This window comes from Oxyura jamaicensis, chromosome 5, assembly GCF_011077185.1.
Source record: "Oxyura jamaicensis isolate SHBP4307 breed ruddy duck chromosome 5, BPBGC_Ojam_1.0, whole genome shotgun sequence".
Lineage (NCBI taxonomy): Eukaryota > Metazoa > Chordata > Aves > Anseriformes > Anatidae > Oxyura > Oxyura jamaicensis.
Window position 1 is genome coordinate 41,938,439 of NC_048897.1, and position 25,659 is coordinate 41,964,097.

Below are 25,659 nucleotides of genomic sequence, written 5' to 3' on the forward strand. Positions count from 1 at the left end.
TCCGCGGCTATAGCCCCCCCCCCCGCCGCTGCCGGCCCTAAAAAAGGGCACGGCCTCTCCCCCGCACCCCCCCCGATTGGCTGGGGCTTCAGCCCACGCCTCCGCTTTCCTATTGGCTCATGCGGCTTGCAATCTGGCTTGCAATCTTCCCCCTCCGCCTCTCCGATAGGTCCATAGCGCGCCTGCTCCTGGCGCTCCGCAGCGGCTAAGCGACACGCGATTGGATGGGGCGGAGAGATTCTCCTCTTCCCATTGGCCAGCGGGCCGTGTCCGCCCCGCCCCGTCACCGCCGCGCTGCCGCCCGGGCGGCCAGGCCGTGCTCCCCAAGATGGCGGCGCGCAGAGCGCCGAGGCCGCGCCGCCCTTAGAGGCTCCTGGGGCCGGCTCTGAGCCGCCGCTCCCGGCAGCAGGGGGGGCCCGGCACCCCCGGGAGGCCTGAGGGGAACCGCGTGGCGGGGCTGGGCGACGGCGGCTGCGGCTTCCTGCCGGGCGGGGCGCCGGGACGCCGCGGTGAGGGGCCGTGAGGCGCGGGGCGCTCGAGGGGGGGCCGCGAGGGGCTCGTTGCGCTCACCGCTCTGATCGCAGAAGCGGCTCGTGCTTTGTACAGGGGCGATTTTAGGCTTTTGGGGGCGTTTTAAGCCGGTTAGCGCGTTAAAAATGAAAGTAAGCGCCGCGGTTCTTCTTCCTCACACGTCATTGAGCTGGCGAGTGATCGGTAACTGAGGGGGGGACGTGGAGGTGCGGCACCGAGCCGTGCTGCTGGCGCTGGGGGCGGCTCTGAGTGGCGGTTTGCTTAGTTATAAGTGACAGGAGCCATACCGATCGTTTGCTTATTTATAAATAACCAGGTGTATCGATCATTCATGTATCTACAGATAACAGGAGTTGTATTTATCAATTTCTTATTTATAAATAACGTAAGTTGAAATGATTATTTCCTTATTTATAAATAACGTAAGTTGAAATGATTATTTCCTTATTTATAAATAACTGGACTTGTATTGATCATTTACTTACTTACCTACCATCAGTTGCATTGGTCTATCACTGATACCAGAAGAAACGAAGGTTTCTTCACAAACCAACCTGAAACAAAGGTGGTTTCCTTTCTTCTGAAGAAAAAAATTCTTGAAGTTAAGGGAGAGAGATGTATTACACCAGCACTTTTTTTTTTTTTTTTGGCTGTCTGTGTGATCTTTCATCCGTTTTCAGAAGGAAAACATCTGGAAAATTAAACAGCTTAATTTTAACGAGCTTGCACTCGGGTCTTTTGCTGACTGTTCTGCTTAGAGCAAGTATGTTGCATCATGTTTTAATCAGCATTTCTTTTTGGAAGCCTTGCCGGTGACTACCTGCACAGTAATTTGTGCGTAGTATCTGTACAGTTTGTTGAATTACAGGAAAAAGAGACTTATGCCTGAAAGAAATAGAAGTGCAAAGACAATCTTCATTCTCTCTTTAAATTGTGGCTTGGCTGAGCATCACTCATACCTCAAATAACAGAAAGCTATTTGCAAAGCTCCGTGGTGTCAGTGTAGATACGTGAAATGCTGATCAACGTAGGAAGATGGCACACATTGCATGTAATGAGCTGCCTTGTTTTAGGGGGATTTTTGATCGTGCCTTACCATTCAGGCTCACAACAGTTGTCATAATCGCTGTACATGGCAGAACAGTAATTTGATATCATTTTTTCTTCAAGTAACCCAAGTACAGATCAGTTCAAAAAGTTTTTTGGCAGTGATTGCTGCCATCTTACCATCCAGTTATATTCGAGAACCCAGCTGGATGTTTAAATTGCCATTCAGACTGACTTAATGTATGCGTCCTAATTATGAATAGTGATCTGATTTTGTGCCCCTACCCTGACTTTTGAAATCTTGCTGCTACCATCGTTGGATTGTTTTTCCTTATCTTGTGGACAAAGTAGGGGAAAGCTGTCCTGTTGGGAATTAGCAGATATTTTCTGTAAGGCATTCTCAAAGTTGCTTTATTAAACAATTAATAGCAAAAATAACCTATTTCTATTTTTTTTTTGGTCTGCAGTTGCACTATATGGGGAAGATAAGGTGAGGTTAAATATGACTTACCTTTAAGAGTGGAAAAAACACCCCCTCCATTTTTAAAGAAATCCTTTTTGCTTTTCTTCAAGGTTCTGAAGCCTACTCACCGGCGACTTCTTTTCTGAAAATTTGTCAAGCAAGAACAATTCTGTTTTAATAAATGAAGGAGAACAAAGAAAACTCCAGCCCTTCTGTAAACTTGGCAAACCTGGACCATACAAAGCCATGTTGGTACTGGGATAAGAAGGATCTGGCACATACACCTTCGCAGCTAGAAGGGCTTGATCCAGCTACTGAGGCACGATACCGCAGGGAGGGGGCCAGATTCATATTCGATGTCGGAACGCGTTTAGGGCTGTATCCTTTAAACTCATGGTGGCATGAAATGTATTAATGAATGGGGGTTTTAAGAACAAAAGATAAATAGAATTATATGTGTAGTTAGTTCTTCAAATGTTCCTTTATCATTATGAGAAGTCATTTTGAGCTTAAATGCCTTTGGATGTAATGTGTTTCCACACAGTTCTTAGCCATTCATTGGGTAGCGAAGGTTTCATCTGAAGCCCTTTGTCATTACAGAAGTCAGGGGATACAGTCTTGCTAATTATGGATACACTAGTTATTACCAGATAAGGTCTCTAATCACATGGGTCTATGTAATTTCTCAAATTTTGAATTTTGCATTCATTTCTCTACATATTTTGCCTCTGGAGCTTCTAACATATTCCCACCTTTCCCCTCCCTGTTCCTTTTTATTTTGTTTAGGTTCAGATTTACAATTCTGTATATGTTGAAGTAATTTCTCCCTGCTGTCTCGCTTTCACACAGACTGCTGCTTAAACTTCTTGTTTCCTGCATTTTTGGTATTCTCTTAATCTCCTAAATTCTTTGTTTAACCTGGTGAAGATGAAATTTTACATTTCTCCTTAAAGAGAAGAGGATGGAGCACATTCGGATTTTTGTTGCATTTGTAGTTGTGAATAATTAGAAACCATTTTCCACAGCAACATTTTTCAGGCAAAGTGATTATTGTTCTGCTCATGCAGGTACCTAACGATGGTTTTGACCTTCTTTTGATGAGGCATAAATGCTTTAGGTATCAGCTGTATCTGGGTTAAATCATAGTATTTACACAGTCTTAGGGGGTTTTGTAGCTTTTCTCATAAAAATACTGCAGTGTTTTTTATCAGGTCACCGAATGGATAATTACTTGAGGTACTTGATAGAGCAGGGTGCATCTTTTCCTTTGTATATGTTTGGGTTTAAATTTGTTTTATGGCTTGTTTGAAATTCCTTATTCTGCACTACAGACACTATGATACTCTAGCAACCGGCATAATTTATTTCCATCGGTTTTATATGTTCCATTCCTTCAAACAATTCCCAAGATATGTAAGTATTTACAATATTGATTGCTTAATACTGTGATTACACAAACCGTGGGCTATTTGAAGTAACAAGTCAATTGGGTACTACTGCTAGCTGCAACTCTGGATGATGGAAAAAAAAAAAAAAATTATCTTTTAATCAACACAACTTTAAATATGCTGCACCTGCCTGCTTATTTATACATTTTTATTTGTGGTTGGAAATGTATTTATATTGACAGTGTGGTTATGTCTTGCTGATACTGTTCTTGAGAAGAAGTAAGGTAAGAGTTCTGGCACTGTTGTATGGCTAAGAGGGGAAAAAAAATGGAATTACCATCCTAAAACTGCTTACTAGACAGTGCTGAAACAAGACAAATTCTGCTGTGGGTGTCTAACCATGAAATAAAGTTCTGTAAAATGGACAGTCCTCAAAATTCTGTATTTTGCTTTGAGAAGAAGAAGCTTAAATGAACACTGTAATAATATTAAAAATTAATACACTTACTAAGTCTTTTCTGGGAAACTTCTATGGATCTGTTAACAGAAACTGCTAGTGCTTTAACAATGCTGTACTGTATTGCATGTCCAGGTGCAGATAACTTTTTGAAAGCACTTTCTTTTTTAGGTGACAGGAGCCTGCTGTCTCTTTCTGGCAGGAAAAGTTGAAGAAACACCTAAGAAATGTAAAGATATAATTAAAACAGCCCGTAGCTTGCTAAATGATGTACAGTTTGGACAGTTTGGAGATGATCCAAAGGTAAAAAATAAAATAAAAATACTCATGTTGAAATAGATTTTATCCTATTGTACTCCAGCAAAGTGACATTCCTTAGAGCAGTGGCTGATTTTCAGTTGTTCCAAATTGCACATGCAACGTGCATTCATGGCTCTTTTGGGTAAGATGGTAGGTAACTATGAAAATAATTCTTGCTAATACAAGTAGTTTTGGAAGCCTACTACAGTAAACGTTGGTATAAAAAGTTGACATTTGATTTCATGTGAATTCTGGTGTTACTTTGCAAATTAAACTTGAGAAATTGTGGACAGAACTAGAAATGCTATCAAGACCACATTAAAACTGCCAAGTCTTGAGAAAGAATAGCAAATCCTAAGTCAAGTAAGAGAGCATCATCTACAAAGTATTAAGTTTCCTGTTTAGAGCATCTGGCTTAGCAAAACTAAGCTTCTTTCAAAATTGTTATGAATGGCTTAGTACAAGTGCAGGAAAGATATAAAACTCCAGGAAGAAATGTGGTGGGACTAGTTTTTGTTGTAGTTTTGTGTATTTGACACTTTCATGCTGTAGCTCTTTCAGTTCTTTGTTCCATGTAGGAAAAGGAATTCTAAGCATCACTTCCACCCTTTTGCCCAAAATAAATATGAGGAATATCTGGGTTTAAAATAGTCTTTAAGTTGGAAAGGTTTCTGTTCTCCTTGGAGACAAACCCCAAAGAAGCAATAGCAGACAAACATGTTTGCCTGGAGATGCTCTGTAGTCATACTTTATACCAGTGTAAAATATTTGTGAGTGAGAAAAGGAATAATATTGTGGTTACCTTGTTTTGTGCTCTAGGAAGAAGTGATGGTCCTTGAAAGAATCTTACTACAAACAATAAAGTTTGATTTGCAAGTGGAACATCCGTACCAATTTCTTCTCAAGTATGCCAAACAACTCAAAGGTAAAATATGATAGGGTGCAACGCCAGTTCTTCACTTTTGGCTTTTAATTTACATTAACAGAACAAGAGTATTCTTTTCCAAACTATTTGTCCTTTCTAGTAACTTTATTTCTTACAACTTTCCTTATTGTTTTTCAGGAGACAAAAATAAAATTCAAAAACTGGTTCAGATGGCATGGACATTTGTCAATGACAGGTAAGGTACTGCTAGGAAACCTTTTAAAAGTTAAATAGTTACTGTTGCTTGCTTTATTCTTGGTTTAGATATTTCTGACATTTCTTTGCGTTTATATGTTTTCAGCTCATAATGAGGATAGATGAGGTATTTCTCAATCTATGAATTTAGATTTTTCTTTCCATCTTTTCCATGGTAGTTCTATTGAGCATGGAATCTGGGATTACTGCAGAAGTAGGCCAGGAATCTATGGATGGAAAAGGAACGAGAGAAAAACAAATTTTGTAATTTGGAGAAGCAGTAGCTTTGATTATGAATTGAACTAACTCAGTAGATGTCAATAATACCAATAATATTGGTTATTTTAGCACCAGTTCTATTAAGGCTATTTGGTGGATAACCTTTTGCAGTTTTTATAGCTTGATTTAAAACTTGCATCCAGATTGCTCAGCAAGTTGCTTTACGATTTTGTGTTAGCTGTTTTTTTTTTTATGTCTCTACATTTTATTGAATAACATTTGGAAACTCTAAAATCCAAATTTGGGCATCATTCTTTACCCAGTTGAAATGCAGTGACAGCACACTTCAGTAGCAACGAACATGAATACTGTATTTAGTTAACAGTAGAGGTGAGGCTGCAGTGGAATGCAGCTGCCCACACTGGAATATAATGCTGTCTCTTCCCCCTTGGCCACCTCTTTACTCCCATTTGTGTTAGGTTTTCTATTTTTGAACTCGAAACTCAGTGTTCATATGTGAAGCAAGCATATGCCCTTTGTGTTATGTGCGTCCAAAATTGCCTTGTTTATTGACAACAGTAGTGCAGAAACAGCTTAGGTGTGAACTTTTTGTTTAATGTGGCTCTTTGTAGGTTTCTCCATTAAGTTTGTCTGAGATGTTAAAGTGTGGTGGGAGTTGATACCTTGGTAATTCTAGCTGCTGTACATTAAAATTCTGTACTGCAACAATCAGAATTATCTCCAAGTTTGTTGATTTTTTTAATTTTTTTTTTATATTCCAGCCTCTGCACTACCCTGTCACTGCAGTGGGAACCGGAGATCATAGCTGTTGCAGTTATGTACTTAGCAGGCCGATTGTGTAAGTTTGAAATACAGGAGTGGACATCAAAACCAATGTACAGACGATGGTGGGAGCAGTTTGTCCAAGATGTTCCTGTGGATGTTCTGGAAGGTATGAGAAATACTTGCCACTAAAAGAGGAGTATTTAACTGTTTGATTTAGGGTCATAGGTAAATGAAAATTGCTTTCTTTCTGGGTCTTAGTCAAAATAAACATGTAGAGCATGCAGCCTAGGGCATACGTGCCCTATGCCCTAACCAGACTTTCAATTGAACTTACTATAAAAAACTCATTTAGCTCTTCTATAAAGGATTTTTCCTCCTTTGGTGCTGTTCTTGTATATGGATATTGGTTGGACATGTGGTCGACAGACATTCAGCTGTTGGAAGAAGAATTTAGCACCAGCCATTTACTTAGTTTCCTGAAACTCTTGTGGCTGGCCTATTTATAGAATCTTTGACTATCCCAGTGGGTAACGTTGTCATAAAAGGAAGTTAAGTTGGTTAAACAGGACTTGCCACTTGTGAACCCCTGTTGGTTATGACCAGTGACTGTGTATTTAGATGTGTGTGTCTTAACCTATAGTCTTCTTTCACTCATTTTCTTGCTATTATCCTGTTTCTATGCTGTTAATTGGCTTTCTAGGCACATGATCACGACATGCAGTGTACTAGTACCAAGACACTTAGTTGTTCTTCTCAAGAATGTGCATATACGACTGTACGTTGTTCAGCACAGGCAGAAGAGAATCAGAAATGCAAGTGTAAATTGAAAAATAGTCCATTTTTAAAAAATGCAATCCATAGTCATTATAACAAATAGTATTTGCAATGAATTTTTCCGAAGTTTATATACAGCAAAAAGATGAGTTGATTATTGTGTATTAAATGTGTATGTTACTGATGTATAATCATTGGATTTTATTTATCTTTAAAGACATCTGTCACCAGATCCTGGATCTGTACTCCCAGGGAAAACAACAAATGCCTCATCATACTCCTCACCAGCTGCAGCAGCCACCATCTCTTCAGTCTACTCCCCAGGCACCTACAGTACAGCAATCACAGCAAGCACAGGGTTCAGAGCAATCACAGACTCAGCAGCAAAAAGAGTCACAACAGTCATCACAGCAGCAACAGCAGCAGCAGCAGCAAACACAAGCACAACAGTCTAAAAAGCCCTCTCCCCAGTCAAGCCCACCTAGAAATATTAAAAGACCAGCGGTAAGTTTAACTTTGAACTTTAACTTGCATTTTATTTTCAGGGTGACCTGATGTCCCTTTTATTTAAAGGCCGTGGTGCAGTAGACTTGTTTGCTTTAAGAATGAGCCTGGTAGTTAATTTTGTATGGTGGACTTTGGTTGGTTATATGGCAAGTACATTAGTATACAACCGCCTTGACAGTTCTGGCATAGTACATTCTTATTTCACTTGAGTCAAAACTGACTGAGCAGACTTTCAAGTCAGCATGAACTACTAAGGTTCATGGTTCCGTGCCATCAAAATCTGTTGGTTTTGCTATTGAGCAGGCTTAATTAAGGAAAGGTCTCTTACTGCCATACCTGAGCGTAGTAATACGCACAATGAAGACATTATTTGATTTCTTGGTTTTTAATAACAAATGTGAAAAAAAAAACAAACACAACTTCTAAAAGTATGTAATAATTCTTAGAAAAAGTCTTTCAAAATAATTGAAGCCCTTAAATACTTCATGCATTGAAGCGTCACTTTGTATTATCACTTCACCACTAAAGTTAAGAAACTTCATGAGCAGCTGGATAATATCAGAAGTTGCCCCTGTGCTTTTCTGTAGTCATCAAGGCCAAGTGAAGCTTTTAGACCTTTACATACACTTTTTGTGTTTAACTTCTAAGTTATCCAAAAAAGTGTTAGTGTTACTCAAATCTTCTTGTCATGTACCTAGTATTTTCAGAAGTAAAGTGATTGGAAGAAGTCCATTGAGGAAGTACACTTTTGTCCAGCTTTTACAGCTTTTGCTCTTACTTAACTACTGCATGCCCAAAATAGAGACCAGATATAAAGAGGAAAAAAAAAGGAAGCAATAAATGACATAATGAAGTGGGTTTGGAAGAATGATGAAGCATATTCATAATGGCAGCCTCCTAAAAAAGAGAAAAGTGGCTTTCTAAAACCGTGGTCTTTACAAGATTCGGCCTACTATTAGAAGAAAAAAACCTTCACGGAAATATATAGTTAGTGAACTGAATACTTGCTTTATAGTTATTCAGGATAGAAAGCTGGTAACATGATGAAGAGCTTGAAAACTAGGAGAGCTCTTTCTCTACAGTGTGTATTGGTTTGCATACTTTTTTTACCATCAGCACAAACTCTGCTTGGGTTGTCAGATCTGTAGGGCAGGGAACTCTTTTCCTCCTTTTATTTAAAAAAAAATAAGTTTAGGACAGTTTGGCACATTAGAAACCATAAACAATTAGGATTTTTCTGTGTGTTTTCATCTGATTGAAAGTTGTTAGGAATGCTGATTCTAAAGCTTTACGCTTACAGCACTACTGATCATACCCCATCCCATGTGTTAATGAATTATCTCACAGAAAAAAAAGCAATGCCTTTTGCACGAACATTGTATGTTGATCTTTAACAATGCACCCCGGTCAAGCCCTCAGAGCCTCTTAGCTTTTCTTAGAGTTTGAGGTGCACCATCTAATAGTTACGGAAGCAAATAATACAGATAAAAAGGTAAACCTGATATGGTATATACATCCAGAACAAATAAAGAATAAAGGGTGACTCACAGGACTTTGTACTGTTTTCCTACAAAACAGCAAAATTTGAGGAAAGCAAATATGATGATTTGAACTAATTCTTTCTCCAGAAAACAATGTGGGAGAACAAGATGTGTAGCATTTGGAAGATTTACTTGGTGCTTCTAAGATGTTCTTTGGTTAGATGAGCCATAAACCTTTTAAAAAATGCTTGCCTCCTTCTATAAATAGCGCTTTGCATGACTTCTCCTCCAGTTTGTATAGAATATAAATATACTTTGTTCCTGGAGGCCAAATTTTCCTTTACATGAACTCCTGTAACTCCGTCATCTTTTACGGAGCCAAGATACTTTAAAGCAGCTGAGGCATTGGCCCATGACTTACAAGCCCTTATCAGATGTCTAAAGCATCTGCACATCCTCTGCATCTCTGGTGGTGAAGAGCACTTGAATTTTCAGTTAAGTTAACTAAAAATATACACATGAATCATTAGGTAGTGTATTTGGTTTGATTAGACTAAGAATTATTAGTGGTAACAATTTAATGCATGTAAAAACAAAACTAAAAGAACAGTTCCGTTATTATGTGGATTAAGCTTGTTAAGAAAATACTAAATAACAATTAGCATGCTAACAAGTAAGTAATTTTGACTCAGGGTTGTCATGGCTGGAGCAATAGAAACTACAATACAATGCAAAGACAAAAAAAAAAAGCTCATCTCTATTGTAGCAACTGCTATTATTAGAGAAGTGATAAGCTTTGATTTTTTTGCTTCTTGACTTTTTCTTAATGTGTAACGTAAAAACTCATTTGTGTTTTTCTGTCCCATGAGCTTTTTTGTGTTTGGCTCCAGTTGCTTGTTCCATATTACTGGTGATGCACCTCAGTGACGTTTTCTGAACAACATTTAGTGTTCATAAATGCACAATAACGAAATTGCTTGGTACTTGAATTAATCAACTGACTTCACAAATGGAGTGGTTTATTCAAAATTATGCCAGTAAGTAGTGGGGACTTGCATTTGTTTGAAAGAGCAAGGATATTTGATGTTTTCGGTTTTGCAAACAAGGAGTTTAGTGCTAGAAAATGGGGAAAAGGCTGGCTGAGTAAAACGAAAGCAGCAAATGAGTCTATGATAGTCAGCAAGAAAATTGTGTATGTTTGGAATGGAAAGATTAAGATTGTCCTTAAAAAGTTGGAAAGCAGCCAGAAGGTGACTGGAGATGAGTTGAATTGGCTCTCAAAGTAATCCAGGAACAAGGTGGTCTAAGGAGGCCTCAGGTATCTGTGTACTGGACAGCAGAAGTCTTGAGAATGTCCAGCACAGTTAAGAGGAATTTATTGTTCATATCAGAGTGAAATGTCAGTCCCTTCTTCCTGTGGCATCTGAAGTGATGGGAACTAGGCAACAGCTGGTGACGATAAAACCACTAGACCTAAATAGTCCCTGTAATAAAATGCCCTTTCATTTAAAAGGCACACACTTTCACTCAGAAGTGTTGTACCCTTCTGACTTTCATCCCAATTTTAAATACGTTTGTGCATAAAAATTCTGGTCAGATTTCCTAGTTTTCTCTAACTAGCCATCTCAGTTGGACTAAGTAAGGTGGAAAGATTTCTCATATTCCCTTGTCTGTGATGTTAAACCAACCAACAACTTGTGATCAGAAGGATGCTATGAGGTTTTGTGGGTTTTGCTCAGTGTGCATTTTTTTTGTTCCTGGCATAATATTTGGCTTTTATACAGAGCTTTCCATCTAAAGACTTCTGAAGGGTATTACACAGAGCACTACTTTCACTGTCCTATCCTGGTAAATACAGCAGAGGCCTGCAGGGGTTTGACAAAGGTCAAATGACAGGTCAAAGCAGAGTCAGGAACAGAGGCCAAGACTCGTGTTCTCAGCTCAGCCAGTAATACACTGGACCATGATATACGTGCAGCAGATGCTAAATAAATTAAATGAGATGTAATACTCAACCATGAGAACAACAGGAAATCCTCAATCTAAAATAGCTGCAATTTTTTTCAGTCTTTGTTCTTCTAGTGAAGTTGGGCTTTCCCAATGTGGTTGGTTTTGTTCAGTGTTTGCGCTACGTCTTGCTAAAGAGGTTGTGCATGAATAACCTCCTAATAAAAATAGGAGAATAAATAAAGGGTTTTCATGACTCCTTTTAGGAGAGTTAAGGATCCTGCTGCGGAGTTGGAAATTGGTTCTGGTTTAGTCAGATTTATTCAAAAGTTCTTCAGCAGGCTATCAGTTGTTTCCTGTTTGGCTTGCTTTTTCAAATTTTAAAATGCTACTTGTTTCCATTTTTTTTTAACAGGCTGTGTCTCCAAAAGAAGAAACAAAGACAACAGGTAAATGTTAACATTCATTTTTTTTTTCATTTTATGGAAGCAAAATTACTGTTTTAGGGAGAATAAGTTACTCACTGACTTGTGCTTAGTTTGTTTGTTTACAGGCCTGGCAGTTATAAGCTATCTTGATACTAATGCTGCATCTTTAACTGCGTATTATAACATTTGTAAAATGTTCCTAGCTTAAAAACTTGTAAAAATGGAGTATAACTGTGCCCCAAGAATCCCTTAATACAGTTTACCTTCAGTAAACATCTTGCTAAACTACACAGCTCTCAATGTACAACTCCATTCATTAATTGGACTAAGTTTAGCCAAGCTGTGGGACCTTGAAATGACAGAAGGCACCATGCCATTGAATGCCTGCACTAATAAGTCTGTTGGAAATCAGTGACGTTTATAACTGGTTGTAGTAAAAGGCATCTTACAGCAATACACAGTCTAACTTGAGATGTTTCACTGCAGGGTCACATCTTTTGGTATGGAGGTGCTTTTATTTTTCCTCCACTTCTGCTGTTTTGGAGCAATTTATTTCAGGATAGCTAGGATTAATTCTGTGACCTTTCCTAAGTAATTCTGGCACTTCTCTGGAATCTGTCTGCAGAGCCCAAAAGGGAGAACTCTCTCTTCTCCCTCCTCTATCCCGTGTAACTGCCTTTTTTCTTTTGTTTTCTATTTTCTTTTTGGTATTTGGTACCCGTTCCCTGATGTTAGCAGAACATAACAGTTCAGCCTCTCATGAGATTTACCTTAATTCTTTTAAAGTTCATTTTTTTTGGCTAGAAAATATACATGTGTGCATCTGTGCATTCCTACTGTTACTGGGTCACTTTGTCTCCAGTTAAATACTCAGAGCTTGGATTTGTATGCCTATGTTCTTTTCCAAGACTGGTGTGTGATGCCTGGTGCCACTGAATTTATACAAGGGTCTTGATTTTAGTTCTCTTTATTAAACATGCCTAATGCATAATGTTTCCTCTGCACTTTGCATAGAGTAATATGACGGATGGTGGCTGTTAGAATGGGACTATATATGGGCTCTGGAAAATACTGCAGAGCAATAGCTTATTAGGAGCTTCCAAATGTTTTTCAGAACCTCCACCACCATCTAAAATTCCTAAAATTGAAACTTCACATCCACCAATACCTCCTGCACACCCACCTCCAGGTAAGCGTTTATTTTCTAAAACAAATTTACTCTTGCAGTTAATCTTTCATTCATACAGTCAGAGTGACCTTGGGGGAGGGGTTGTTGCCTTGATTAATCAGCTTGGCAAGTAAAGCATTAGGTAGATAAGCTCTGGAGGGAATTTCATTGTAGTAGCACAGGCTTTTCCAGACAGAAGCCAAAACGATATGATGGAAATAAGACTATACTACGTGGATGAGCACAAAACAAAGCTCTGACTTTCAGAGGCCTGGAAGAATAAAGGTAAATGTTGCTAGCAGGCTAAAAGTGACTGGCTAGCAGGCAAAAGACCTTTAGAGACCACAGGATGGCAGATCCCACGTAGCTTCCAACTGTCCTATAAAAGTCCTTCACGTTACATCTTTGATACAGAAATTCTTCAGGTGTGTAACTTGTAAACAGTAAGGGGGATACTTTGCTGTGTCCCAGAAATGGATTTTGTCTGCCAGGGAGCTTGAACGCTGCACGCATGCCTTGCCTTTGCAAAATGAACTGTACTGTTGTAAAAATGTGCTTCCAGCGTGTTGATGCATTAGTTGTCTTTCCACTGACCCTTAAATATGACATAAATATTTTAAAGAGCATGGTTCATAATGTAACTGTAGGATGGCAGCTTCTAACATGGAATTGTAAGAGAAAAAGTGCTCTGAAACACAGTAGGACCATTTTTTCCTCATTTGTTAAAAACTAATTAAGAATGAGGGAGTTCTTCTAAAGACCATATTCATCATTCCGTCAGTTGTTAAATATTGAATGCACATCTTAAATCCAGGGTGATACTGGCAATGAGCAAATGGAGAAATTGCTGCCTGCTATAATTTAGGAGCTACAGGTTCTGGAATTTGTAGGTACCACAGCCAGCATACCCTCTTTGCATCATCTAACTATGTAGGTGTCCTAGCAGGCAATTTTGCTGTTAAAATTATGAGTGCTTAGATGAGGTAAATCCTACTTAAGCAGGTAACTAACTTGTTTCCCTTGTTATCTATAATTTTAGTCTTAAAATTTGTTTATACAAGCACACCATTATATAAACACCGATAAATTTGAAGAACAGCCTTTAGAGGCCATCTCTTGGCTTTTCAGGCCTTGAGGAAATAGCAGTTGAAAACTAAGAATGTTTATTGACCAAATGGAAAAAAAAAAAGAAAAAAAGAACCTCAAATTCTGTTTCGCATTGTCAGTTTAGTTGTTACGTGTCACTGGAAATGTGACTCTGTATATCTGCTTATAAATTACTTTTCTTAACTGGACAACGTTTTAGATGGTTATTTATTACAAGTTGGATGTCAGGTGACCAGAACGTTTTTGCTTGGACTTTTTAATACTGACCATATGATGATACAGAGATGTTGCCATTAGGTCAGTTTTCTTACTGTAGAATCCCTTTCTTTACAAAGTTGGCATTAAAAGGGGAAAATACATAAGGAAAAGATTGTTCAAAGCATATTCTTTCTGGATCTGGCCAAGTATAATTCTCCAGAATTCAGACCTTTCTATGGTCAGACTGTCATACTGAGCTCCCTGAGATTAATCAGTGGAACAAAACTGGTAAGATTCCATGTCCCAGGTCTTGATTTATTCTCCTTTTTTAAAAAAAATATATATATTTTTCTTTTAAAGTCTTGAGACTTTGGCCTGTATTCTCAAATAACGTTTCACAACATGGGAGGCAAGTGAAGTGCAGAGAGTCATCCCAGGCCACTGCCTGGGGTATAAAAAGGGTAGAAGGGAGACACAGAATAAAGAAGATTGAAGCTCTGATCAAAAGATACTTGGTATCTTGGGTCGCGTGATATTTTTACATCTGCTAGCTGTGATTGTGTCCAGCCAGTTTCTGCTGATTGTAGAACAGCATTTAAATGATAAGAAAATAGTAATAAGGGAAATGTATGTAACTTTTAGAGTGGGAAAAAATGGACTTTTGTTCTGCAGCTTGGTTCTTTTCTAGTGATGTAACAAGGTCTGACTGGGTACCATGTGGCATTCAGAGACAGAAAATTGTTATCTTTTGATACGTTAACTGGAGGAAAATACAGAAGTATTCAGAAGTAATTGCCGCTGTCCTTCAGACAAATAAATGACATTTTCTTTTCCAGAGCGCAAGCCTCCTCTGACAACTGCAGTTTCGATGGGAGAAGCAGAGCAATCTACTACTGTGGACTCAGTAGACATGCCAAAGGTCCAGATTCCTCCCCCTGCTCATCCTGCCCCGGTGCACCAACCTCCACCTCTGCCTCATCGCCCCCCGCCCCCGCCCCCCACCAGTTACATTACAGGGATGTCTACCACAAATTCGTACATGTCAGGGGAGGGCTATCAAAGCCTGCAGTCGATGATGAAAACAGAAGGACCAACTTACGGAGCTTTGCCTCCAGCCTACGGACCACCGGCTCATCTACCGTACCATCCTCACGTCTATCCTCCCAACCCGCCCCCGCCGGTCCCCCCGCCGCCCCCTACCTCGTTCCCTCCCCCCAATATTCCCCCTCCTACCCCCGGGTACCCGCCCCCCCCTACATACAACCCCAATTTCCCTCCTCCCAGGCTGCCTCCGACTCACGCTGTACCGCCTCACCCACCTCCAGGGCTGGGGATGCCACCAGCTAGTTATCCCCCACCCACCGTCCCCCCGGGCGGGCAGCCCCCCGTGCCACCTCCGATCCCCCCCCCTGGCATGCCCCCTGTAGCGGGACTCGGCCGTGCTACGTGGATGAGATAGCATGAGGCAATCTGCACCATGCCCCCGTACGCTGCCTAGGCAGGAGTAGGTAGCCAAAACCCACATTGTAAAGACGAGGAGGGTGATTTGTATAATTTAGGTAAAGAAATGAGACCGTGAAATGAGAATTTAGATTATCTGTTTGCAGTATTGTTTATGGTGAGTTATATAGGCTTCTAGGTTTTAATCAGCTTTGCAGTATCTATTCTAACTTTATACATTTGACTTAAGTTTAAATTGTGTGAGTTATTCCAGCACTGGATTACTTTGTACTAGCAAAATTGTTAACCAGCCATATTGGCTCAATTATATCAGTAAGAAGTAAATTTCCTTCTAGAAATCAGTGCCTATTTTTGAGTATCAAAATAGCCAGATACCATGAAATTTCATCTATAATAAGGAACTTCATTTTTCAGTGATAATTAAAAACAACACAATCTGAAGCATAAAAGCTACTTTATTTAAGGGAGATTCTGAATGCTAGCTGACTGGAATCATTTTGAGGTGTTTGCCTTGCTGATATTTTTGTTTTGGAATGTACTGGTATCTTAAAAGTATTGTATGTTTACACCTATTTGCAAATTCCTGTACATAATATATATATTTTCTAAGTGTGAAAGTTTGAATGTAACAACCTACTGTGATGTAAATCCTGGTTATAAATGGGACTAACTTCATTCACATCTACCCAAATAAAATTGGTTCTGAATTTAGAGGGTTCTCAAGTTTTTTGTTTCAGTCCAGACTCCATAACTACGGTACTTACTGCAAGATACTTCAGCAGGTGTCTCCCGAGCCTCATTCATCAGTTTATTTAAAAAGAAGGTATTTTATTTTATTCAACTAGAAGTATACACTATCACAATCAATCTCTTACTTCATTTTTACTAAAATATTTCAAATGAATGTTTTACACACATTATCAAAAAAATCCGTACTAATACTTTTGCTCCCCAAAAAAGCCAGAGTGGTTCAATAATAGGTAAAAACGCGTGCTAAGGTCTAAAGAACTTTGCTATATACACAACAGCAGGTGCTAACTTTTCCAGTTCTTTGTAAATCATATACAGAAAATATAGCAGGGCTGTAAGATCACAGGTTTAACAGAAATCAAACTTTAAACTGATTTCTAAAGCAGCACAAATAGACTTTCCCCACATTATGAAAAATATACAATTTTATCACTTTACAGTCATGCACTTCGTTTGAAAAAGATCAGTAGTACTCTTCCCCCACAGTTTCTAAAAAGATAAAAGGTCACTTTAACACTGGTTTATTTTAATATCTAATATTTGGATAAAAATGTGCCATTCTCAAACAAGGTTGTGCTCAGCAGTCTCAGCAAGGTGCGAGGAGCCAGCTGCAGCTGGTTCCACCACAGCATTTCAGAAACTCAAGGAAATGCTGTTCACGTCCGTCCCTCCAACAAAAGCCAAGTGTGTGATTTTACTTCCCTTAAGTGAGCAAAGTCCATTGGTAATCAGTGGATGCTTTCTTTGCCAGAGGATCACAGAACCCAGGGCTTCGCTCTTGAGGAAATTCCCTTGGACTTGCCCCAAATAGATCAACTCAATGGCTGCTATTGCAAGGGGTGCTCCCCGCCAACTTAACGTACAGAGCTCCCCAGGGAGTTTTCACTGAAGACTCAGCGCATGGATAAGTGAATGTAAATATGCACATAAAAACATCTTTTAGCCAACTGAAAGCTTAGCACCCAAGTCATCCTGTAAAGTCATTGAGCGTTGTTTTAACGCGGGAAGACACTTAAGAGCTCAAAGGGAGCTAAGTATGAAGAGTAGCAAGCCAAAAAAGACCCCAAACAGTAACACCCCAACGCACAGCACTGTCATGTTCTTCTGCAAAATCAACAATGCACATCTTAAGAGCTATGCTGCCAAGCAGAATCATCAAAAAGCCAATCTTCACCCTAAGAGGCTGTTCAACTGAACCGCTGGTACCCTGCGAACCGGCTCTAGGCCCTGCAGCACTAATGGACCTCACTTACAGTGCTGGCCTTTGTGCATGTGCTCTGCAGGTGGAAGAAAAACTTCGCTTAAAGTCATTGAAGAGATTGTGAGAGAAATTTGATACAGGGAATATTGGAAGGAGAATTACATAGCTGGCAAGGCTCGTAATCTGATTAGCATAGCTCTTGTCTCCTTGAGAGGACTTGCTAGTCTAATATACTCCTAAAATAGCAAGCACGTCATCATCACAATTAACTCCCTAAAAGTGCTGGCAAGTTTGTGTTGCTTTAGTTAAAATTCACTGACGTAAATTAACCTTGTTCCCAATATGACTGAATTCTCTGCTTAATCCAGAGATTACATACCAAGAAAATTAAAACGGGCTTTCAAGCAAATACAGGCAAAAGTAACCCCATGTTACACACTACACGTTAAGGAAGAGTGATGCCTCCTGTTTGTATCGCCTTTCCTGGTAGGAAAATCCTAAGGCATAAGTTGTACAGGAGGACAAAACAATGAACAGTGAATGAGAAACTGGAGGTCAAACAAAAACAAAGAGGAAGAAATCGGGATGCCTCTGAAGATACCGTATGTAGAGAGAGTCATTGTCCAGAATGGATGTTCCCAGCCTACACTGGCTATAGATAGTATACAAGAGCTAGAATTCGCCTGCTCAGTGCTTGCTGATTGAACAACAGTGAGAAATGAACTACTGGCTGAGAGGGTGTCTGTGTTTTGGGGGAGGTTCTTGATTTTTTTGTTGTTTTTATTTTAATGTCTGCACTGAATAATGAACTGGTTCTTACTGGCTGTTAGGTATTTTGGTTGTATTCTGGCTCTATTTTTTGTTGGTCACAGATTCAGGCTCTGACGCTGCAAATTCTTTACCCACAGAGCTAGTTACACTACATACCATGGGAACAATTCTCTATTTCATTCATATCTTGCAGCACAGGCCTCTTGGTATCGTATCAGTGCTCCATGTTAATATGATAAGACAAGTCAAGAACTCAGCTGGTAGAACAAATTAAGAACTTATCCAGCTAATTCAGCTGTGGCTGTGACTGAGTCTTACGAAGAACAAAAACAAAGCGATGGTGTTTGAGGTCATTAAATCTTCCAGCTAATCACTAAAACTGATGCAGCGTTTGAAGAGGAGGCTTTGATCTTTACACATAGCCGTCTTTAACATTATTTTACACCAATGAATTTAATAACCAACTTCAGCTTCCCTGGGCTACTGGGAAGGATGGGAAAGAACACTGAATGGAACACAGGGACAGCTGCTGTGACAACTTGGAAAAGAAGGGGGGGGTCAAATTCTTACAACTATACAAGCAGCTACTCCACAATAGCAAAATATGTCCTGTTGTTTTATATACACAACCGTTTGAAGAAGGAAAAACCCACTTGTTTTGGTTCATTAACAAAAATAAATAAAGCTTGAATGGCAGGAAGTAGTCTCAACTGACAGCCTGTGTTTATTGAGTTTTATTCAGCTCTGCAAGGTAGTTGTTTGGTTACCTTAGGCAGTAACCAATTTAGGTGAGGGATCCAGCACAAACATAAAAAAATACCCAAATATTCTGTGTGTGAAAGACGAGCTGCTCTCGAAGATACTGTGAAAGTCATAAGCACTGTTAGGACGGCAGTTTCTGCTGAATTAGTAGTAAAAGCTTTACAGGAAAGTGTTGCCATTTTTGTAGGGAATACTGGTGTGTGGCTAAGTGACTTCAGCTCATTCACATTACAACTGCAGAAAGCTTGTGTCATTTGTTCATGAAAAGAATAGTTCATTAACAGCTCACACGGTGTCGCAAGCTTTTCTGTATGCTTGTGTGAGGAGCACCACTGCACAAGGTACAGAGCGGTGCCGGTGTGTTAGCTCACCACTCGGTATTTTACACAGCGCCTGGTGAAAACAGTTCTATTTCATTCTTCACAATAAGGACCTCCAAAAACAAAATAAAACGTTAGCAGTTCAGGAGCCTGGCAGCCTGCGAGGTGGCAAATTCAAATTGCTTTTTCCTTGGAAGGTTCCAGAAAGGTGCTGCCTGGAGTCACTAACCTAGCTATGAATCACTGCAAAGCAGGTGGACAGGAGTGATAAAAACTGTGACTTTTCCACGGGTTCTTCTTGTTCCTCTCAAGTTAGTTACTCTACAAACAGACCATACAACAAAGCGGGTTTGAACTACAATACAAATGATGCAAGTCTGGCATTACTGGGTGGTTACCCCTTGAACATTATTAGTTCAGAGCACCACAGCCTGGACATCAGGCTGTTAGCTGCCGTATTTACACTATTGACAGTTACAAAAAAGCCAAAAAAAAAAAAAGGAAACCCTGAAGAAACTCAACCCCAACTCCCAAAGAACAGGCAGGCAGAAACCGTGAGCTCTGCCTCTTTTAGTCTTCACAGCATCAGCCTACGGGGCAGTATTCCTACAACGGCCCCTTGAACTGGTTTCCCGAAAGGTGTTGCCTGATGGAGGGTTTGGAGCTCGCAGCATCACCCAGCTTTCGCCAGACAACCTGTAAGAAAAGATACAAGGGTGGGGTCAGAAAGGCAAGAATTAAAAACCAAAGACTGATAAGGTGCAGAATTTGGCTCCAAGTCCCAGTCAGGGATTTCCCGGAGCCGGGCTGTAATTCCCAGCAGGGCCACAGGATGGCACCTACGCACCAGCGTCGATGGGAAAGGCATTGATGCATTTTTCTAATTAGCCTCTCTTGAAATTAGATACAATTTCTGCCTGGGGTAATAGCATAAAACAAATACACTAGGTTCAGAAGTTAAGTTCAATGTTAGGTCAACCCTGTCATGCTTCCAGAAGTGATGTTACCGTGAGCAGAAAAGATAGTAAAAAAGATAATGTTTAAAATTATACATGTATGACTTTCTAAAAACATACATTTTATCACTCTGGGGCCACTGGGGTAAGTGAGGCTATTTCTAAAAAATAAGAAACTGCAAAGCCCTTTATAGCTGCCTTGAGCCTACACAAAAATAATATTTAAAGAAAAAAAACAGCTGATGACAGACAACCATAAATTGGCCCATTTGGGAGCATGAAGTTAGAGTGTTTTACCTTTCCCGCTGCATGGCTACAAGGAGATGTGGCGTGAAGTAGACAAAACATCCCCCACAGCAGACCCCATTTACTCTGTGCTTACAGGGATCCCGCAACCCAAGTGAAGTGCCTCAGCCCTTGCCAAGGATTCTTGCAGTGGTTTAGCTCTGTAAGATGCATTTGTGTTCTTTGCATCCCCTTTTTAGGGTTGAGGATATTTTTTTTCTTTTCCCTTTAAGATTTTTCCTCCTGTTTGCATGCAAGAAAGTGCTGTCTTTGTTCTTTCTGCTTCCCATTGTATCCATACAGATGCAGTCACCAACACACAGCAGCAGAACCTTCCCTTCCATACTGAATGCTGTAGCACTTACCATATAAAACAGTAGGTTTCTAAGACCCCACTGCAAGCAATTTCGGAATTTAAAAGGAAGATTAGGCTCCTCTCTGCTGCTGTGAGGCACAAAACGGTGCTACTTGGGCTGACCTCCAGTGCGGACTTCTAAAAGAGAATGCTCCATGAGCATCCTCCTCCCTGCTGTGAGAGCTGCTGTTACTGTCACACAGCAAACCCCCGTCCGCACGCAAGCCGTGTTCTCGCAGAAATCCCAAACTCTTTGTTCGAAGCCAAAACACGGCCAGGGCGGATTGAAGCTGGAGGTAGTGGCACAGCAGCAAACACTGCGAAGCAGCTTTTTGGTATAAATGCTCCCTGTACAGCATGTGGTGAGCTCAGTTTGCAGTGCGGTTGCCAAACCTGTTAGGGGTGCTAAAAGAACCCCGCACATCCTAACGCCGCTCAATGGCTTCAAACAAGAAGACTCCCCCTCTGATGTCATACCTCATGGTTTAGGCTCAAACCCATTCAAGCTGCGTGGCTGTAAACACGGCAGCAAATCAAGTCCCTGTGGGCACAGTTGGAGTCAGCTGCAAGCAGGACTCGCCTAAGCAGGGAGAGCCCTTTGCAGGGCTTGTGGTTAGCTGGAAAGCCACCCTGCACCCTTCAAGGCAGCAGAGTGGGAAGCATCTGCTGAACAAAGGCTGCTTGGTGCCATGAATGAGGTGTTTAGGTTACTGACACTGAAAGCAGCAGTCAGCAGAGCCTCGATCCTTTCCTTGTGCCTGTGGATCTCATATCAAGCAGGGCTTGTATGCAGACCAGTGCTCCCCTCTACTTACAACAAAAGAACACAAAAGACAGCGCTAGAATTACTGAGAGGCATTATTACATTGCACATTTCACGGACAATCGCCTTCTCCTTTTCACTCAGGTCCTCTTCGTAGTTGTCCTGCATTTGCCTGTCCAAATTTTCGTGGACCTCAAGGACCTATAAAAAAACAATATTACAAAAGCATTATGCTTCTCAAATAACTAACAGTGTGCTCAGCAGCTTCACAGCGTCACAGAATGGTTTAGGTTGGAAAGGACCTCTGGAGGTAACCTAGTCCAAGACCCTTGCTCATTCAGGCTTCTCCACTCCTTTCCATTAATTTGTCATGGGGCAGCCCACAGTTTTTAGGTCTAACAGGGTTAGCCACTTGGGGAAGAGGAAAATGGAAATCTGTATTTCCACTGAAATGATTCCATTTCCAATGAAAAACAGGGTATTGCCCACCAAGCAGCTAACGTGTGTGGTCTTCAATCAGCCATGAACTTTCAGATCTTAAACAAACGCAGTCCTTTCCACTCACCTTTGGCTGAAAACTGTGTTTAACCCATTTAATTTCTCAGTCCCTCAGAGACCCTGGTGACTGTGAGCAAGTGCTGGGCTGTTATCACAGAGATCTGTTACTCTGAGATCCCGATCCAATGCCCAGCTCCCACCCAATGCCTCTTAGAGCTGGATCCAGCCAGGATGCAGAGGTGATGGAAATGGGGGGAAACCAGCATCCCAGTCCCCTGCCTGCTGACTGCCGTCCTCTGGAGGCACCTTTCCCAACAAGAGGCTGGATGCAAGTGCATCCCCTCCATATGTCCCCACCCCCAGGACTGTAACTACAGCTGTAGGATAAAACCTGCTGGCTGTTAAATGTTTCAGCTGGCAAAAAATGCTGAGGAACACGGGATAAGCCCACAAAGGTACCTGGGGAACGTAGGTGCCTGCAGCACCCTGCCCCAGGGAGCCTCTGGAGGAGCGAGGCACCGGCTTTCCTTTCCATCCTGCTTGTGACTGGGGGGGTTCTTCCCACAATAGTAACAGGAGGAAAGCACTGCAAAAACAGGAAATGTGGCTGCTAGAGCACAGCAGCAGCCTGGAAGAGTGGGTGGGGGAGGTTCTGAGATCCTCCAACACGCTTCTGAAAGGCAGCCACCAGAGCTCACTGCCTCTGCAGCTCCGCAGGGAGCCCTCGAAGGCGCTCAGTCGCCTTTGTGGGGCACCCAGCGTTGATCCAGATAGCCCAAGGCACAGGATGCTTGCAAAGAGCTTGAGGCCACAACATTTAAAAGCCAATGCAGGTCACAGCAGCCATAGCACACGAGGAGGCTCTGTGGCTTGCAAGGCCATGCTAGGAACCCCAGGAGAGCACTTCTAGTCCTAGGAAGAACCAGATTTCCTTGTTACGGCTCCAACAAGGACACCCCAGGCCTGACAAGCCCAGTGCTGATGTCTGTGGGCCCTGCAGACTCCACCTGCCCTGCCCACTGCGGCCTCGTTTCCCTCAGGAAGACGTGGAAATACACTGGGAAAGAAGCCCAGGACACTGAATAAAAAAAACAGTGGAAACATCCCGCTTGTGACTTATTTTCTTAGACTAGATTTTGAGTTGACAATGTTTGGAAATTGTGCTGTTTCTTTTCAGGAAAACTAACTAGTATTTAGCCTCTGTGTTTTATATAATGCTTGGAGGCATGTTCCCCAGGCCAGGCATGACTGGTCAGACACAGAAGGTGGCAGTGGAAGGCCCTGCACGCACCCTCCAGGCCATGAGGTGGTTATTGAAAGAGATGAGGCTGGCCTGGATGAAAAGCAGCCTCAGCTTCCAGCTGGACTCACACTGATCCAGAGGATCTCCCCTCATGCACCCCAGAGCCTCTGGCTGTGTTCAGGCAGCCTCCCTGGAGAAGGTGCTGCATCAGCCAGGGCGGTCAGGGAGCAGGAGCGCGCCCAGGCCTTGCTGACCTACCTAGCTCCCCCAGGGCTCTGCTGCTGAGGAGGAACATGGCCAACGCTGTGTGTAGGGGTGAAGATCCCCGAATTACCCTGTGCCACCACCGAATAGCTCATAGTCTCTTCTCACGATGATACAGCCCCACACGAAGCTCTGCAGCAGGAGTGTTTGTGCTCGTGAGCCTCCCAGGGACCCACAGAGTGAGGACAGGTTTCGCTGTCTGCTGAGGTACACAGCACTGCCTGCTCCATGAAATGGGATCCAAGAGCAGATTATCCCCTGGTCTGGCTCGGCACAGCAATCCTGCTGCACTCCAACTGCGTTATGTACAAAAATAGGTCATTCTCCTCAGGCCCTTAACCTACTTCCAAAATGCACCAGCTCCTTTCACCAACAGATCTGGGACCAATCCTCTCACAAACACCAAATAGCCACGTCCTTTTTAAGGGGAGAGGAAGGGCAAGAGAGATGCAAAAAGCATGTATGTGCTGACAGAGACAACATGTTTGCTAAAGAGGAGGGAATTAATTGTTGATCCAGCTGGACTGGCACATCAAACTTGCTCATCTGGAGTCGGTGTGCCTCTGACGCCGGGCTGCAGCAGCAGCCACCGGCACCAGCAGCTCCCGCCACAGCATGCTGGCGGTGGCTGTCTTGCAGCTGAGCACTGCCCGTGTCTGCAGGGCAAGTGTCAAGGACAGCCGTGGCTCACCTCACTTAAAGATCACATCAGCTCCAGCACCCGCTTCCACCAGCCATCCATCTTGCAGGCGCAGGGCTCTCAGAGGACAACAGTAAACTGGTTTTCTCTGACTTCCACTTAAAATAAAACTGCATTCCTTTGCTCGTGAGGTGTGAAGGGGTGGTTTCTTCCAGTGGAAATGTCTCATTTAACCTTGAAACCATCCCTCACAACAGGCACGGGCCCACTTCCGTGTCAGCATCTTGGGCATGGGAAACGGATCCAGGGTTAAAACCCAGAAGCCTATCCCTGAAAGGCCTGCTGGAGGACAGTGCGCTACCAGCACGATCCCCTCTGGAAGAAGGAACGCAGCTGTGAGTGCTGACCCAGCCCGACCCGTTTTCAAGTCCTGCTGGGCGCCTCCTCAGCTAATTAGGAAGGACCGGGTCAATGTTCATCATATTACATGGCTGGGGATCATGGCTGGGCCATGAATCATCTGTGATTCAGCTAAAGGCACCAGCCGCAATTCAAAGACTGAGGATTCAATCTGCATCTAAGAAATTGGGTTATATCCTCCTCTGATTCTGCCATCTCTCCAGGAGCATACAGGAAAACAGAGAAGTGTACCCAGGCTCAGGCCATCCCCTTCTTTTTGCTCTTCACTAAGCTTCAGGGCTCTTGGCCCTTTGCAGACACCCCAGCACTATGTTGTCTACCTGGGTGCCCTCCAGTGCAGGCAAGACTCCCATGCAGGGGGCTGGAGCAGGGACAGGCAACACTCCTTGGCTCCTCACGCTGCTTTCCCACCTGAGGACTCCACCTCCTGAAGTCCACGTTCACCACCTCCTGAAGACAACCTCCACGTCACCAAGGTGCTGCTGCAGATGAGCTGTGCCTTGCTACAGATGGGCACGCTGACTCGTCTCACTTCCTCCGCACTGCTATGTAAGCTGCGAGGGACACCTCGGGTATATTTAGCTCTCCTTCGTGACTGCGCTGACATGTGCGACCAAGACGGTGTCACCCCAAAGTCACCCAGCCCATCACATCCACCACCCTTCTGCCTTTCCCTTATGCCCCCACGCGATGCATCTTTAAAACACAAACAAACACCACCAAGCTGGGTGACTGCAATAAGAAAGGGGCTTTGGAAGTTGAGGTCAGCACTTCTGTGAGAGGAAGCACTCTGATTAAGGAATGTTTTCCTAAGGGTACAATCCTCCCTGACTTTATTGATTTATAAGTCAAATAGACAAGGCACTGGGGAACAGTGTGCACAGTTGTGCTTTGGCATGGGAACTGTCTGTATGCCCCACTAGGACTCTCCCCAAGTTTTGTCAGGGCCAAATCTTGCCTTACTCAGCATCAGTGGGAGCAACTGACTGTCTGCTTGGTGGCTCTCTGCCCATCAGAGAGATGCTGCTGCTGTAGGAGTTGGATTATAG

The 25,659-nt window shown here is 42.2% G+C and overlaps 2 protein-coding genes across 4 annotated transcripts in view; one reads left to right on the forward strand and one right to left on the reverse strand.

Moving 5' to 3' along the window:
- The first annotated feature begins 272 nt into the window (after positions 1-272).
- On the forward strand, positions 273-16,093 carry CCNK (cyclin K). The gene is made up of 11 exons (XM_035328788.1): positions 273-509; positions 2,152-2,419; positions 3,373-3,454; positions 4,058-4,189; positions 5,006-5,111; positions 5,250-5,307; positions 6,308-6,477; positions 7,303-7,589; positions 11,436-11,469; positions 12,563-12,637; positions 14,758-16,093. Exons 2-11 carry the CDS (start codon positions 2,223-2,225, stop codon positions 15,378-15,380), a joined length of 1,764 nt encoding a protein of 587 aa, XP_035184679.1. The 5' UTR covers positions 273-509; positions 2,152-2,222; the 3' UTR covers positions 15,381-16,093.
- Positions 16,094-16,165: 72 nt separating this feature from the next.
- The window catches only part of CCDC85C (coiled-coil domain containing 85C), a 108,516-nt gene continuing 99,022 nt past the window's right edge, over positions 16,166-25,659 (reverse strand). For all 3 annotated transcript variants that reach the window (XM_035328790.1, XM_035328789.1, XM_035328791.1), the window contains 2 exons: positions 21,648-21,746; positions 16,166-19,882 (listed from right to left, as the gene is read on the reverse strand). In XM_035328790.1, coding sequence (XP_035184681.1) covers positions 19,793-19,882; positions 21,648-21,746 — 189 coding nt within the window. In that variant the 3' untranslated portion in view covers positions 16,166-19,792. The remainder of the gene's footprint in view (positions 19,883-21,647; positions 21,747-25,659) is intronic.